General features: G+C 41.2%; 1 protein-coding gene across 11 annotated transcripts in view; it reads right to left on the minus strand.

The window, feature by feature from the left end:
* JARID2 (jumonji and AT-rich interaction domain containing 2) overlaps positions 1 to 13,786 on the minus strand; it is a 221,545-nt gene that overhangs the window by 91,976 nt on the left and 115,783 nt on the right. For 9 of the 11 annotated variants that reach the window (XR_003994398.1, XM_030506081.1, XM_030506337.1 and 6 more), the window contains one exon: positions 5,847 to 5,988. The exons of 1 other annotated variant lie outside the window; for it this stretch is intronic. Coding sequence is in view for 5 of the 10 variants with exons in the window: in XM_030506081.1 (XP_030361941.1) it covers positions 5,847 to 5,988 (142 nt within the window). In the remaining 5 variants the exon portion in view is untranslated. Of the gene's footprint in view, positions 1 to 5,846; positions 5,989 to 10,433; positions 11,607 to 13,786 lie in introns of those variants that run through there. One more of the 11 variants, XM_030506424.1, reaches the window with a different exon arrangement.

Here is a 13,786-nt window from a genome sequence, read left to right on the forward strand (position 1 = left end):
TACATTATACAGTGTTTCAATTAGCGAAAAGACTATTCGCTATAAAAGGTCCTGCAAAAACACTTCGATATTATGAGCATCTCCTGCTTTCACACCTGAGTCACAATACACAGCTCTCTCTGTCACTTACATTACAGAGCAGAAATCCCTTGCAAGCTTAGGTACGTGGGAATGGGACTGACCTTGTTTTATGTCTTGCATAGAAGGTGCAAAGTCTAGTGCTAAAAAGGCTGTTCATTATTAACTATAAAAACAATCTGATTAAAATAAAAAAAAAGAAACCAAACCGAGCCCCTTCAATCTATTGACAGCTCTGCTGCAACGAAGTCTTTTGTAGCTCAAGTTGAAAAGGGTATATCACTAAAGAAACCACTTAAACTAACAGCTTGCCTAATACAGAGAAGCTTGCCCACCCTCAACTGGCTTTTTTTTTTGTGCTGAAGGTGCAATACAGCTCTGCCAGTTAGCAGCTGTGCAGCCACCAGCCAAAGGAGACCAATGTACTCACCTCCCCCTCCAAAAATGTTTAAAAAAGACAAACAGCAAAATGGAGCAAGCAGCAGGGAGCCAGCACAAAGCGAGGGGCAGGAGCACATCCCACAGATTGGCCTTGCTGTAGCGCACAACCACACTTCTTATCGTCACATGCTTGAGACTGTTAGCTGCCGTATTAATTAAAGGCCTCACAAGATTCCTAGTAAGCAATTTCTGGCCAATGTAGCTGTGGCAGCTTCAAACGGTACTGCTCCCCAGTGGGTTGTCCCTTTCTCCTGCGGCCAGCAACCTCCCCCGTGGCAGAACTGGACTAACTGTCTTCTCCCAGGAGCTGCGCACACCCTCAGGCCAGGGAGAAGACCTCCATCCATTCTCTTGCTCGTGTTAGGGGGGGAATTTCTTCAACCCTATTTTATTTCTAAAACTAAACAAACCCGTTAATAGAGAAAATATTCCAACATTAATTTAAACCCCCAAAATTTAAAGCTTAATGACTACTAAAATCAGTCAACCTCCTCCCACTTCCCACAGTCTTCTATTAACAGAACTTAACAATAAAAGATAAATGCATTTGTGCATTTGGCAATTCCCTGTGTGCACTTCTAGGAAGGGGGCCATGCAGAGGAGTAGCCACCTAATTAGTAACAGGAAGCAAGCAATAGCCTACTATCACTGAAGATTAACATACTGTCACATCAAGTCTGCTCTGCATATGTGTCTTCTTGGGTAAGGTGAGCAGCTGTTGCTGCAAAACATATAGCTTTCTCTGTGCACTGTTATTCATTGCCAATGGTTGAAGTCTTAAAAGTTGCCCATAAAAATGTACGAGCATCCAGCACAGTGGCCAAACACATTTGGCATGTTAGCTATTGACCTTCTCAACTGAGAATCATAGCTTGAAATTGGAGATTCATAACAAGAACATGCAGCTACGCTGCAGATACACCTTTCCTTCAGCAGTTACCTTTTTCCTGGGTTTTTGAAAGGCATGATCTTTACTCAGTGAAGGCCACCTAAACACGTAGTTTATCAAGCCTGTATACCAGCGCTTTTGTTCATCCTTCCCAAAAGCACAGAACAAACTAGCAACTGCTTTCACTTACATGGCAATTAAACAGCAACCCATTACACAACAGATTCAGTGTAACATTTGAATGCTTAGCTTTTGCCAAATGTTAGAATAACACTGACACCTCTTTACTGGCTGAAAGTAATATTTACTACTCGGGATTAACCCCCTGCTTTCCCCCAAACCTGGTCACTAGTAATACACTCAGCTCAGATCAAAGCAAGTATTTTCAATTCTTCAAGTGTAAACTCAAACAAATCTAAGTATTTTGAAGTCCTGAACCTGCCAGTACTGCCACTGCCAATCTCCCCCCAAATGCCATTTATTCTGTAAGCAGGACTTACAATTTTTTGACTGATCTGGAGACTTTGCAGAGGCAAAGCTGTGCATGTACTTCTTTTCCTCTTTACAACCACCAAGCTATCACAGCTGAAACCTGCAGCATCACAAAAGGCAGATTGCACACTTTTAATACTGTTCTCCATGATTTCTGTTGCAATCTAAAACGCTACAGTTAAAAAGAAATGGAGATGGGACTTTACCCATTGGCTGCAAACGTGGATGTGTAGGAAGCTTCCTCCAGTCCCCAGAGAGAAATGGTGTTAATTACTGACAAAGTACCCACAGACTAGTTGGAGCCATTTGAAGCTAAACAGCACCAGTCCACCATGTTCAAAAGCCTGGTCCATCAAGCACAATATTTAAGTGAGTTTCTGAACCAAATCTGCAGCATTTTAAATCAGCATACTTTCACCAGAACTGCAATCTCTTTCCTCCCATCATGATCCTTTCTTTATGGCATGTGTAGCTCTTCAATCAAGCTATGTTATTACGAAAGGGGTTGAAACTGAAAAAATAAAAAAATAGATGTGATAAACTTGAAGCAGTGCTTGGTTGGGGGGTGCTACGGTTGTGTTATGCAGCTTGGCATATATGTGTGAAATAAGGAATACTTGGCAGTAGTCTCTTCACCAGTCAGCAGGCAGGCTGGTAGGGGTTTACCCTCCCCCCCAGACGCCTGTCAGCACATACATATCTACAACCAAGTCCTATGGCCAATAACTCACTGGGAGCATTGACTGCCTAGTTTTGACCCAAGAAAACTTTACACCAGAGATGGCTGCCATAGTGAGACCATAAGGCAATGCTAACTGGTAGCAAATTCACCTACACTCAGCTTGCTATGAGAACTGGCACTTGATATTCGTCCAGGCTCTCGTGCAAATTGTCTCTGAAACTGTAAGAGTTTGGATCACCTATAAATGCAAACTAAAAACCATACACATGCTGCATACATGCATAAACCTATCTCCCTATTCCATTTATCTAATGTGACCTGCTCTAGCCAGGAGGAGAATGCTGCCAAATGAGTTCACTGAACTGACCAACCTGGGGGCCAGAAGACTGCCAGACATGTCAGCTGGGAAGAGGAGGGAAGAAGAAACTGGGAAGAAGACTTTTTATTTCCACAGTACCAGCCTGCCATTACACTGAAGAACTGCAAGGTCAAACCAGAGCCTTAAACTGCTAAACAAACTGGGGTCTCTTACAACAGCCGCCCTTATTTAGTACATTTACTTATTTAGCATTCTTTTTGTTGCCATCACTAGTGTGAAATACACATGACCTATTCCTCTAGAAGATGACAAGTTCAAGTTTCCAAAAGAAACATTCCTGCCAGACACCCAAAAAAATCCCACCAAAACCCCACAAGCCAAAAAAAAAAAAAAATAAATAGCAACTGACATATAATGCTCCATTCCAACACTACAGGAAATCCGGTACTCAAAACTCACTGTATTGTATAGAGCAAGTTCCAAATACAAATGCTTCACTAAGTGCACCAATCCCGAAAATCATTTCACTGCATATACCACCAGCTATATACCACAGTATTTTGAGAAGACAAATACTCGTTTTGTGGAGGGAAAAAGAAACCTGCATGAAATAAATGCTAAAGGTACAGCATTCAAACGTGTATTTTAGCACAAGAGTGCCATTAGTTGTGCACACAGCTGAACAGACAATGGAAAAGTTTGATTTTGATCAGTTGAGGCAGTGAACCTGTAGATCCCACTTCAGTCCCATCTCTATGCCTCATCCTCCTGCATATCCTTTGTCCACCCAATATACCTGGCACAACTCTTTGTAAGATGCCAAGATGGCCTGGATTAAGGAAACATTACATATTCAGCTAAACAAAACAAACTAAAAGGAAGTAAGAAGATGACATCAAAACACACAACAGCATAAGAGAAGGAGCCCAGAAGACGTCTCTCTGCAAAGAGGAAGCTGGGGGAGGAAAAAGGAAAAATAGATAAAAGTCTGTGTTGCGTGTAAATGGAAACAAAACAGGAACATTCTGCTTCACAGCAACGGCAGCAAGAAATGTAGTATTATTTCAACGATGCATGAAGAAGAACTGAAATGATGCCTTGCCTTCTACAAAAGCCATAAAAATATCTTTCATCTTGGCTTCTGTTTTTTGGGGTAGTTTTTTTGGTTTGGTTTTAACCTGAAAAGTACCAAAGGCACCAAGTTCCCTATTACTAGGCTGAACCACCCAGCTACTTCTCGAGTATCTGAATTCCCACAGCCAAAACCTAGCAAAGATTCCTCAAAAAAAATTCACCCACAATACTCAAATGCAGTTTCTTGGGACCGGTGATTTAGCAATCCCACTCGTTTCTGAAGCTGGATCACGCAGAGCACAAGAAGCAGGGACAGCAAAAAGGACAAGCCCTTCTGGCCCTTGCCAGCCCCAAGAGAGGAAGGAGATGTCCCCTCAGATACACTGGCGGCTGCTCCTGCAGCTGTGTTGTGAACAAGAGATGGTTTAAGGCAGGTTAAAAATAAAAGAACCCTGGCAGAAAGCCTCAATCCATCTTCCAGTCACTATTATTTTTAATCCTAACCAGCCCCAAGAACCTACTCATGGTGTGGCCCTGAGAGCAGTTGTGTCAGGATGGCTGAGGAACACGGGGACAACGCAAGGGCAGAAGGCAGCAAAAATTCCTTAAGATAACATGGAAGCAACAGTAGCGTGAAACAATGATCACTGTCTCCCAGGATCACACCTACAGCGGATGTCACCTAAATTTCTATGCAGAAATAATTTGCAAGCCTCCATTTTCTCTCATAAAGCCAAAAATAAACACACAAATATTTTCCCCCGACCAGCAGTAGGATGCAATAAGCCTTACGTTTCTACCAGTATGGAAGATAACACAGATTTTATTCTGATACACTGGGGAGCTAAGTGGGCATATGGCTTTTTTTGCTCAAAGGACAGAGTTTATTGCTCAGGGGGTAAAAAATGTTGTGGGGACCAGTGGTGGGGGATGCGGGAACAGGAACAGGGGGTTGTCCAGGAAAGCACTGCTCTCCTTACCCGATTAGGCTTCTCAGGGGAACCATAAGGTTGTGTAGAAAACAGGAATACTTCCTTTGTTTGAGAGAGAACTTTATTTTATGGTTCATTTTGGCTTGGGACTAGGATTTGAGGAGTGTGGAGGAAAAAGACTGAGAAAGCATTTTCTGTTTCTCTCTTTTAAATTATATTTTTCAGACAGCCTGGTTTAGTTCTTACTTCATAGAGAGGACAACTCCCAGCCTCCTGCATTCTCAGCATATTTTCTATAATAGATTGGCTGGATTCCTACGATTTTAACCCACATTTTGCACATTCGGTACTCATAAGAGTTCAACAAGGACCTCATAACCAGCACTTAGGAAGGAGGATGTAACTTGCTACAGCAATATCTCAAAGTAGTCTTTTGCAACCAATACCCACGACACTGCCTTACTATACAGTTTCTCTTCTCAGAAGCATCTGTATTATTCTTTTTTTCTTTTCCCCTTTTTAACTTCACATGGTTTCGTTCACAGAAAATTAAAACCAACAACGTAACGCTAACTACTTTAGTGATGCTTTCCTTGAAATTACACACATACATATTGACACATCCCTGAGAGGCCAAAGCTGGGGGAGGAGAAGGGAGGGCAAGAGGGGAAAGAGTCTGAAAGCATTTAATTTAGCAATCATCTACTGTAAAAAGAACAACTGCTTTTCCATGCTTTCCCAAACAGTAAGAACCATCTATACCAATGGATGAAGCAAAATTTACTATACCCTCCCTGCTACTAGAAGGAATCCACACTGGAAACCTGCTTATGGTAGGGCAGTATGTGCAGCCATACCCTACAGATAACATAATCACAACCTTACAGCAAAAAGGAACAAACCAGAATGGCTGGATTTTAATCATAATGCACTACTGACCTTTTCCTCGAGGGCCCTTCTTCAAAATCTGAAGAACTAACATCGTTGCTCGTTGAGGACACTTGCGACGCATCGTCCTTCTCATTCTCCAGCTGTTCTGATCCCGGTCCTAATCCTTTAGATTGGCCATTAGTGAGAAGTCCTGCAAATGTGACAAAGTAGTACACAATATTCAAACCCTGCATTACCAGTGCCACATGGATTTCATAAAAAGTCACGCGTGACACTAACAATAGACGGCTGACACCCAATGCAACCATCTTGCAAAGAGATATACTGATAACACTGATTTTATACAGAGGCACTCCCATAAAAACCTGCCTGATTGTGTGTTCCGATTTGGTTAACTCTAAGGCCCCGATCCCAAATAACCACACTATGGGTGTTTGTGACAGTATTTATAATCCTGTCACATCCCTCATTCAATAAGGACACAGCTTAGTCAAACTCATCCCTGTTTTACAGAACTCCCGTTGACTGGCATAGATGAGAATCTTTTGCATTTATCTGTAGATCAATATAAAATTAAGCTGCCATTTGGTCCAATTTGTCATCATCTTGCTCTTCATTCTGCTGCTTCCAACTACTGCAATTTATGATCCTTAAAAAAAACCAAAAATCCTCAATCCCAAAAGGGTGAACATCAAACGTCTGTTTCTCGACTCTTCCGGCCAAGTGTCACTCATCTACAGAAATTCCAGGCTGCCAGCAAAGGTACACAAGGCAAGGAAAATGTATGCCACAGCTACCTTTCCTTTTGTACCTTTTCTCTTCTGCAGGAATGCTACAACAAGCAGAGTCACACAGATGGAAGACACCACTGGGCCCTAAACAAGCACAACGTTTAATAAATTTTGCCTATTCTAACTACGGTATAGTATGACTATTACAAACGACAGTAACATATTCTTCAGTAGGCTCTGGGATGACAGGGAGAAAAATTACAATCAATTTTATCAGCTTAGTATTTACTTGGAGTTTTAAAAACTTTTTACCAGAGGAGCTGCAGTTTTATCCAGGAAAATGCTTTCTCATCTCTCCACCAAAATACATTCACAAATGGCACCAAAAAAAACCAAAAGCTTTGTTTCACAGCTTTATTTCCTCAGAGAAACACTAGTAGGACTTCTCTCCCTCTGCCATTTCAGTCCCCCTTTCTATAATTGTACCTTAGAAAACAGTGAAGGGTCCAACACCTTCCAAGATATGCCAGGCAGCAAGGCTGGTAAGAGTGCTAAACCAAAAATGCTTATTAATAACAGCAGTTCAGAACTTTCCACCAGAGCTGCATCAGCACTACACCATTTCAGACCTGCTCTCAGGAAAATCACCGTTTAGTGCCATCAATGCCCTTACTCATCGCTTAACTGAGCATTCGACCAAGTTTAGCTTCAAAGAGACACTGAAGCATAACCAAAGCAAGAGCAAGGCACCTCCTCTGGCAAGCTGCCTGCTCCAAGTCCCAGCACCTTGGCCACAGCCAAATGCTCCCTCCCCGCACAGCCATTTATTCACTGCTCGTTTGGGCGCTACGACTGCGTGCGATGCATCATCTGCTAGCGGGCTCCAAACCTTTCAGTGCTTCAGATTCCAATCTAATCACTCTGATGTGATTACCCATTTTTAAACAGCTTAATCCAAAGTCTACATCATATCACTACATCATATCACTCTCTTCTTTTTCCCCATCAAAGTTTCCTCTTATTCATTCTGAACTACACCAGATTCCTCTTGCTTGGGGTTAGGAGTGGCTACATGGTGGCCACACGCTGTAGTTTTTGTATGCTGGTTTAGAAATCCTACCTACAAAACAGAAGCCTGGATTATTTTTTCTGGGGAAGATGCAGAGAGCTAGTAGCTCCATTTTTCTTTTCCTAATAAGGAGCCCACAAAGCAAAGGTTGAAACTAAGCACCAGTTTTGGCATTAAAATCTCTTTTCTAGCCAGCCTAAGACTGGCAGGGAGAAGTTAAATGACCCAATTTACATTTCCACTCCCTTTTTGTTAAATACCCTTCAACACTTCCTTTCCATTAAAGAGCTCTCAAACTGTGACCCAACAAATAATACAAATTTCAGTATCAGCACATCATACCACAAGAGGGTTTGTAATGTAACACAATGATGCGATGCGAGGTGATAGCATCCCTTCAAAGCATTCCCATGGGAATGAAGGCAACCTTTAGAAAACATTGAATAGGTTATATTCCTATGCTGATTTCACCCTCACTAGAAGCCCTAGTGCCCAAGTTTATTCTTAAAAAAAGACAAAAAAAAAAAAGCTTCAACTTTTGCTTTGCATTTTTCCATGAAACCACTACTGATAAAATTTACCAATTTTTGAACTCCAGAGGAGTCTAAATCAAGCGTATCATTTGAGGCCTGATACTCAGTAACTTAACTCTTATGGCAGAATTTGATTAGGTCTTTCCAAAAGCAATATTTGTTTTGGAGACTTGCCATATTTAAAATCCAGCAACCTGAAGTATATGAGTCAAGAAAATCAACTCTTGGGCTGTCAACTTGCACGCACTTGGAAGGCAATTTTGATTCATCCTTTCACCCTGCCAAGCCATCAGTGCACTTGGGAGACAAGAATGATTTGTGTCCCTTAAGGAAAAGTATCAGTTGGTCTACTATTATTCATCATAACCAGCACCATTCCAAAACACAGCAATACTGCTGATAACTGAGGTTAGCTATTGTCAAATGAAAACAGTTAAAACAAGTACCCTAAAACAGAGGTATAAAACTACAACTGATACTGATGAATAATGGGCATGGTGTTGTGTTCTGCAGGTTTTCAGGGCCAGCATAATTGCAAAATCCACTCTGAAGTGATGAAAGGCACAGACAGCCATAGTCCACAGCCTCCTTCCAAGCACTGGAGAGCAAGCACATGCTGAAGCAGGCTGTTATAAAGTTTACCGCCACTCAATCATTTTTATATCAAACATATTCAGTTTGCCCCTAGATACCCTTTTCCTTCAAATGCCATTCCTGCTCTCTCTAACTGCAATAAACCACGTTCTTTTCTGCACATCAGTTGGGAGCTATAATGAGTCTGAAGGCCCCAGGATGGTGTGGGGACCCCACAGTTGTGTCAAATGACCCTCATGCACCCCCATCACCATCAATGAGTTGGAATCAGCGCTACTGATGGGACACACAGATCTTCTGGTGCACTGCAGGAGCAGTCTGGCACACATCAATCCACAAGAGTTTGACTCTCCAAAGTCAAAGAAGCCACGGGAAGCAGCAGGCATTCATGTTTCTTAAAAGCCAAGTGCCGCAATTGTAAATATAAAAAGGGAAAAGCAACCAAGCAAGAAAATACTCTTTTGCATAGTCTGGAGAGCTGAACCACTCTTTTAAGCCTGGCTACTTCAGAGCACCCAGCAACAGTCGAGGAACCAGCAAGCCAGCAAGAGCCAAATAAAATCAAAAGGACAAATAGTTCTCTACTGCTTTTCCATGGCTGTGCTCTCCAACCTGTAGATCACTATGCACAAGCCCTGGCTCATGGCAAAGCTGGTGACAGCCTCAGCTGCCAGAGAGCTGGCAGCGGCTGCCTGTCCTATGCCCACTAGGCTTGTCCCAGGCCCAGCTCTCACTCCCTCCTCCCCTGGCAGCTGGAATCACAACCAACCATAAGTCCTGAATAACAAGGCAGAATAAATCAGGGTTGATAAAAATAGACTTTATCCCTGTAATATAAAGTGTTTGTTTTAAAAGTCAAATTAGATTTTTTTATATTTTTTTTTTTTTTAAAAAACTAAACCTCATTAAAATTAAATTTGAAAGTACAGCAACTTGGATTAGAAGTCAGGGTAGGATTTCACATATTAAAATGACTTACATGAAATAATAATTTATATAGCAGCACATATTTGCTGCCAAAGTTTAAAAGGAACTGAAACACTGAATGGCTCACAGTCACTGAATAAACACTGCTTTAACTAAGTCAGTAATAGAGAATTATTTAATCAAGTCAGAAAGACAGGAACTCACATATCGAATGACTTCTGTGGTCCCTTGAATACACTGTCCTGGCTCTAACTGACCAACACTGGATACTTTAAGAGAAAGGCCAATTACTAATGTGTAGTAATTAAAAAAGGTTGCTTAAAACTGAACCATGGAGATCTTAACATCCTTTCTAAAATGTATCTTAGGCACATCAATGTCAGCTTCACAGTTTCGCTGCATTCTTTTTTAAACTTCCACATAAGCTGTGATAGCAAACTGCAATTTTAGTTACATCCTGCTTAAGAAGACACACAAAAAAATTTGCACTTATCCACTCATCAGCTTCTAACTGCATTGAGAAAAAGCAGCAAATGCGAACATTACGTGCACTCTGTTACAAGCAGGGAAAGCAGAAAAGCCCTTTCTGCCTTCTGCATCCCAGTCATTATTAAAGAGACTTCTATGAGCTCCTTTTAATTTGCCTTACACACTCTGAATGTTTTCAAGTCTGTCTGTGGCTACAAGTTTGTTTTTTCACATGCAGGAAGGGCTCTGCAATGAGCTGACCTGTACCCTCTGGGGTGACCCAGACAGAATACGGATATCATAGCTTTACAACCTTTGCAGAGCATGCTCCCTCTTGCTCCAACTGCAGCTCACTATCCCCTTTGCTGCTTGACTGTAGTGACTAACGGAGAGGATGTCTTGCTGAGCCTTCTCCAGCAATGGCCATGTCCCTTTCACAAAAAACAGTGTGTGTAAAGAATGGTTAAATCTTACTTCAGGGGGCCTGCACTGACTCAAGCAGATTGCTTCTCATAATAGCCTACTAAGTAAGACTTACTATTCCAGTGCAGGCAGGACTTAATTTATATTGGTACAGATTCACTAACCTTACCATTTTTGGTGATACACACACATACTTTTAGCAGCAATCTACAACTCTATGCTCAAGCCATGATCTAACCCATCTCTGGTCATCTGGAGAGATGGATGTCAGGCATGTGCAGGGCAGGTCTTGGAAGCACCTGAACACATGATGCGAAGTCACAGTACCTAGGAATGCACCAATACAGTAAAACACCATGTAAGTATAAATACATAGGATGAAAGCAGAGGAGGAAAAGAGAAGCAGAAAGCCACAACATAAGGGAATACAGAAAAAAATGCAAGCAATGGTTTGGGGTTAGTTGTTAGTTGGTTTTAAGAATAGATTACAATTACTGGTATGTTCTTCATTATCAAAGTTACTGAATAATCAAGAAATCAAACGGAAGCATCTGAACAAATCTCAGTATCACGTGGTTAGGTGAACACAGTGGTTGGGTGAAAGGACTTGCACAATGTTTCCAAAACACTGTTTCTACATCACTTACTCTAATGACAACCAGGCACGTGAGCATGAACATTTCCATCTTACAAGATAGCAACATCTATTTTAGTTCACTATTTCCCAGTCCTAAGGCAGCTTAAGTGATACATTCAACTGTATTTCCAGTCAGTTCTCACAGTCAGAGGCAGCCCACAAAGCCATCATGTTAGAAAAAATCAGCAGTCAACACCACGCAAACACAAGCCAGAGATATCAAAAGCATTAACCGGCCTAAATGAGGGGAATTTCAACATGACTATATTCACAGCTTTTTCTATGGGATGAGCACCTGACATCAGCAGACCCACACAGCGTAGGGGAGACATACGGCAGATCTCAGCTATGTGTGAAATACATAACTCTGTTCCCGAGTGCTTCTTGACCACACAGGTATACCCACTTCCCACTGCTGAGAGATATTGGTTTGCCTCCCCCCAGCACCCTTCTCCTTCTGCTCCTCCGTGATCCCTGCAAGCTGAATCACTTGGGGCTGGTACAAAGGCTGTTTCCAGGGCAACTGGCAAAACAGACAAACACAAGTTACGAGAAGTTAAAAAGTGGATTAATCGAAGCAGCACTCTCACTGTGCTGGGATGACAGTGATATTTATGAGGGCATGCAACAGCACAGATTGCAGATACGTAGGCACGGAGCTAAAGCTTTGTTCACTTAGAGTAATGTGCCTGTCCAAACTTCAGCTGTGCAGTCTTGGGAGTTGTACAGGAAAGCTTTGTTTAAAAAAAAAAAAAAAAAAAATACCAGTGATTTTCTTCTTTTTGCACTGTCCCATTTAGGAGTGCTGCCACAAATGTGAAAGTTTAAGTCACTTGCTTAAGTCACTCAAGCAAGAAAGTCAGGGCTTTAGCTGCAACGTTAGAAAGCTAGGGGGTTGACCATACCACACCACGGTCTGAAACGTCTGTGCCACCTGAACATGGACAAACTCTTGGGTATAACGACACTGCAGAAGACCACTAACATGAGTTCTATGCCTAAAGCATGGAGGGGGAAAAAAAATTAGTTCCTTCAGCATTAAGTATTTACTCTGTCCTTTAGTTTCACGCGGTATTATTCTGTATGAAAATCAAAATACAATAAACTGACAGCTCAGCTACACCTTGTTTTCCTTCAACCCAATAACCACAGGAATTAACAGTTTATTATAAGCTATAACTCTCAACACACAAGTTTACTTGCAAAACATTGTTCATGAGTAGTCCTCACCCATTTTGCAGAAGTACTACACAAACATCTGCAATGCAATACAAATTCACATCCCGTTGTCTGTGACCCTAAATTTATCTTCTACCAAAAACACCCTTACATACGAGACTCTGTGCTGAAACACTCCCAAAACCGTGGTAGGCACATTAAATAAAACCATTAATCATTTGATGCCAAGTTAAAACATAGCAGTATCTCTAAAACATCTGCATTCTGCAGTAATCATTATACAGTACAGAGTTACTGTATTTAGCTGTTGTGTAGCTATGCACAAAAGATAATTTAGTTTTATAGTGCAAATGCCATCTGTCACATTGTCACAGCATGACAAGGTATCACATTACATATTAAACAGACAACACGCCTCAAAAATAAGGCCTATTTTCATGCTGTGGTTGTCTTAGAGACTAAAGGAATTGGGGTTTCATGATAGTAAGATAATTTAAAAACAAAACAAACCAAAATATTTTTCTATGGGATAAGAGATACCAATTCCCTGTCCATTTTTATTTAAAGGATAGCTGTCAAGAGAATGCTATTTTGATCTCATTTGGTAACACAAAACCACAACAGTTTTCTGCCTCCAAATAAAAACGCCACAGCATGAAACAGTCATTGTTTATACCACATGATGCTCTGTGTTGCCACCATGATGGTAATTAAAAGTACATGGGCTTTTCAGACGACAAGCCACTGGACATTAGGTTGATTGTGGTACATAACAGAGCATATGCATAAAGCAGTACTGTTATGCCAAAAACTGTTAGCAAATAGCTTGTACAGTCTTCAGAAATTACTAGAAGAGTGCTTTTATATGTAGATATACATCATTACTATGGAAGCCAAGCATGACTGACATTACAGCACAAGATGTGTTTGTCAGCCTGTCAAAGACAAGATAACCAAAGAGAACTGATTAAATAATACAGATTGAAAGAACTCCTTACTCCCATTACATCTCCATCCAAAATTGCTATTAAGCAACCAAAGACATTTATGTGACTGTTTCCTGCGTATGAGCCCATTATCAAGTACCTGTTAGCAACATTAATTGAAATTGTATTGTTCTGGTGTTTCAACACAACACTTTTAAGGGTGTTTCGTTTTGTTTTCGTTTGGATGGGGGCGGGGTTAAATTCACAGAAACAAGAGTATAACAGTAAAAAAAATTAACATAATTTAATTCTCATCTGAAGTCTAGACCTGTTATTTTAGACTTATTTTAAATATATCTATTCAAAGGGACACACCTCTCTGATTAAAGACATTTCTCTGCTTTTAAGGACACAATGAAATCTCCAAACCGCTGATTCCCCCAGGGAACCACCCCACCCCTTTCTGGCACTTTATTCTTCACAAAGCAGAACAGAAGCCAT

Source organism: Strigops habroptila, chromosome 1, assembly GCF_004027225.2.
Source record: "Strigops habroptila isolate Jane chromosome 1, bStrHab1.2.pri, whole genome shotgun sequence".
NCBI lineage: Eukaryota > Metazoa > Chordata > Aves > Psittaciformes > Psittacidae > Strigops > Strigops habroptila.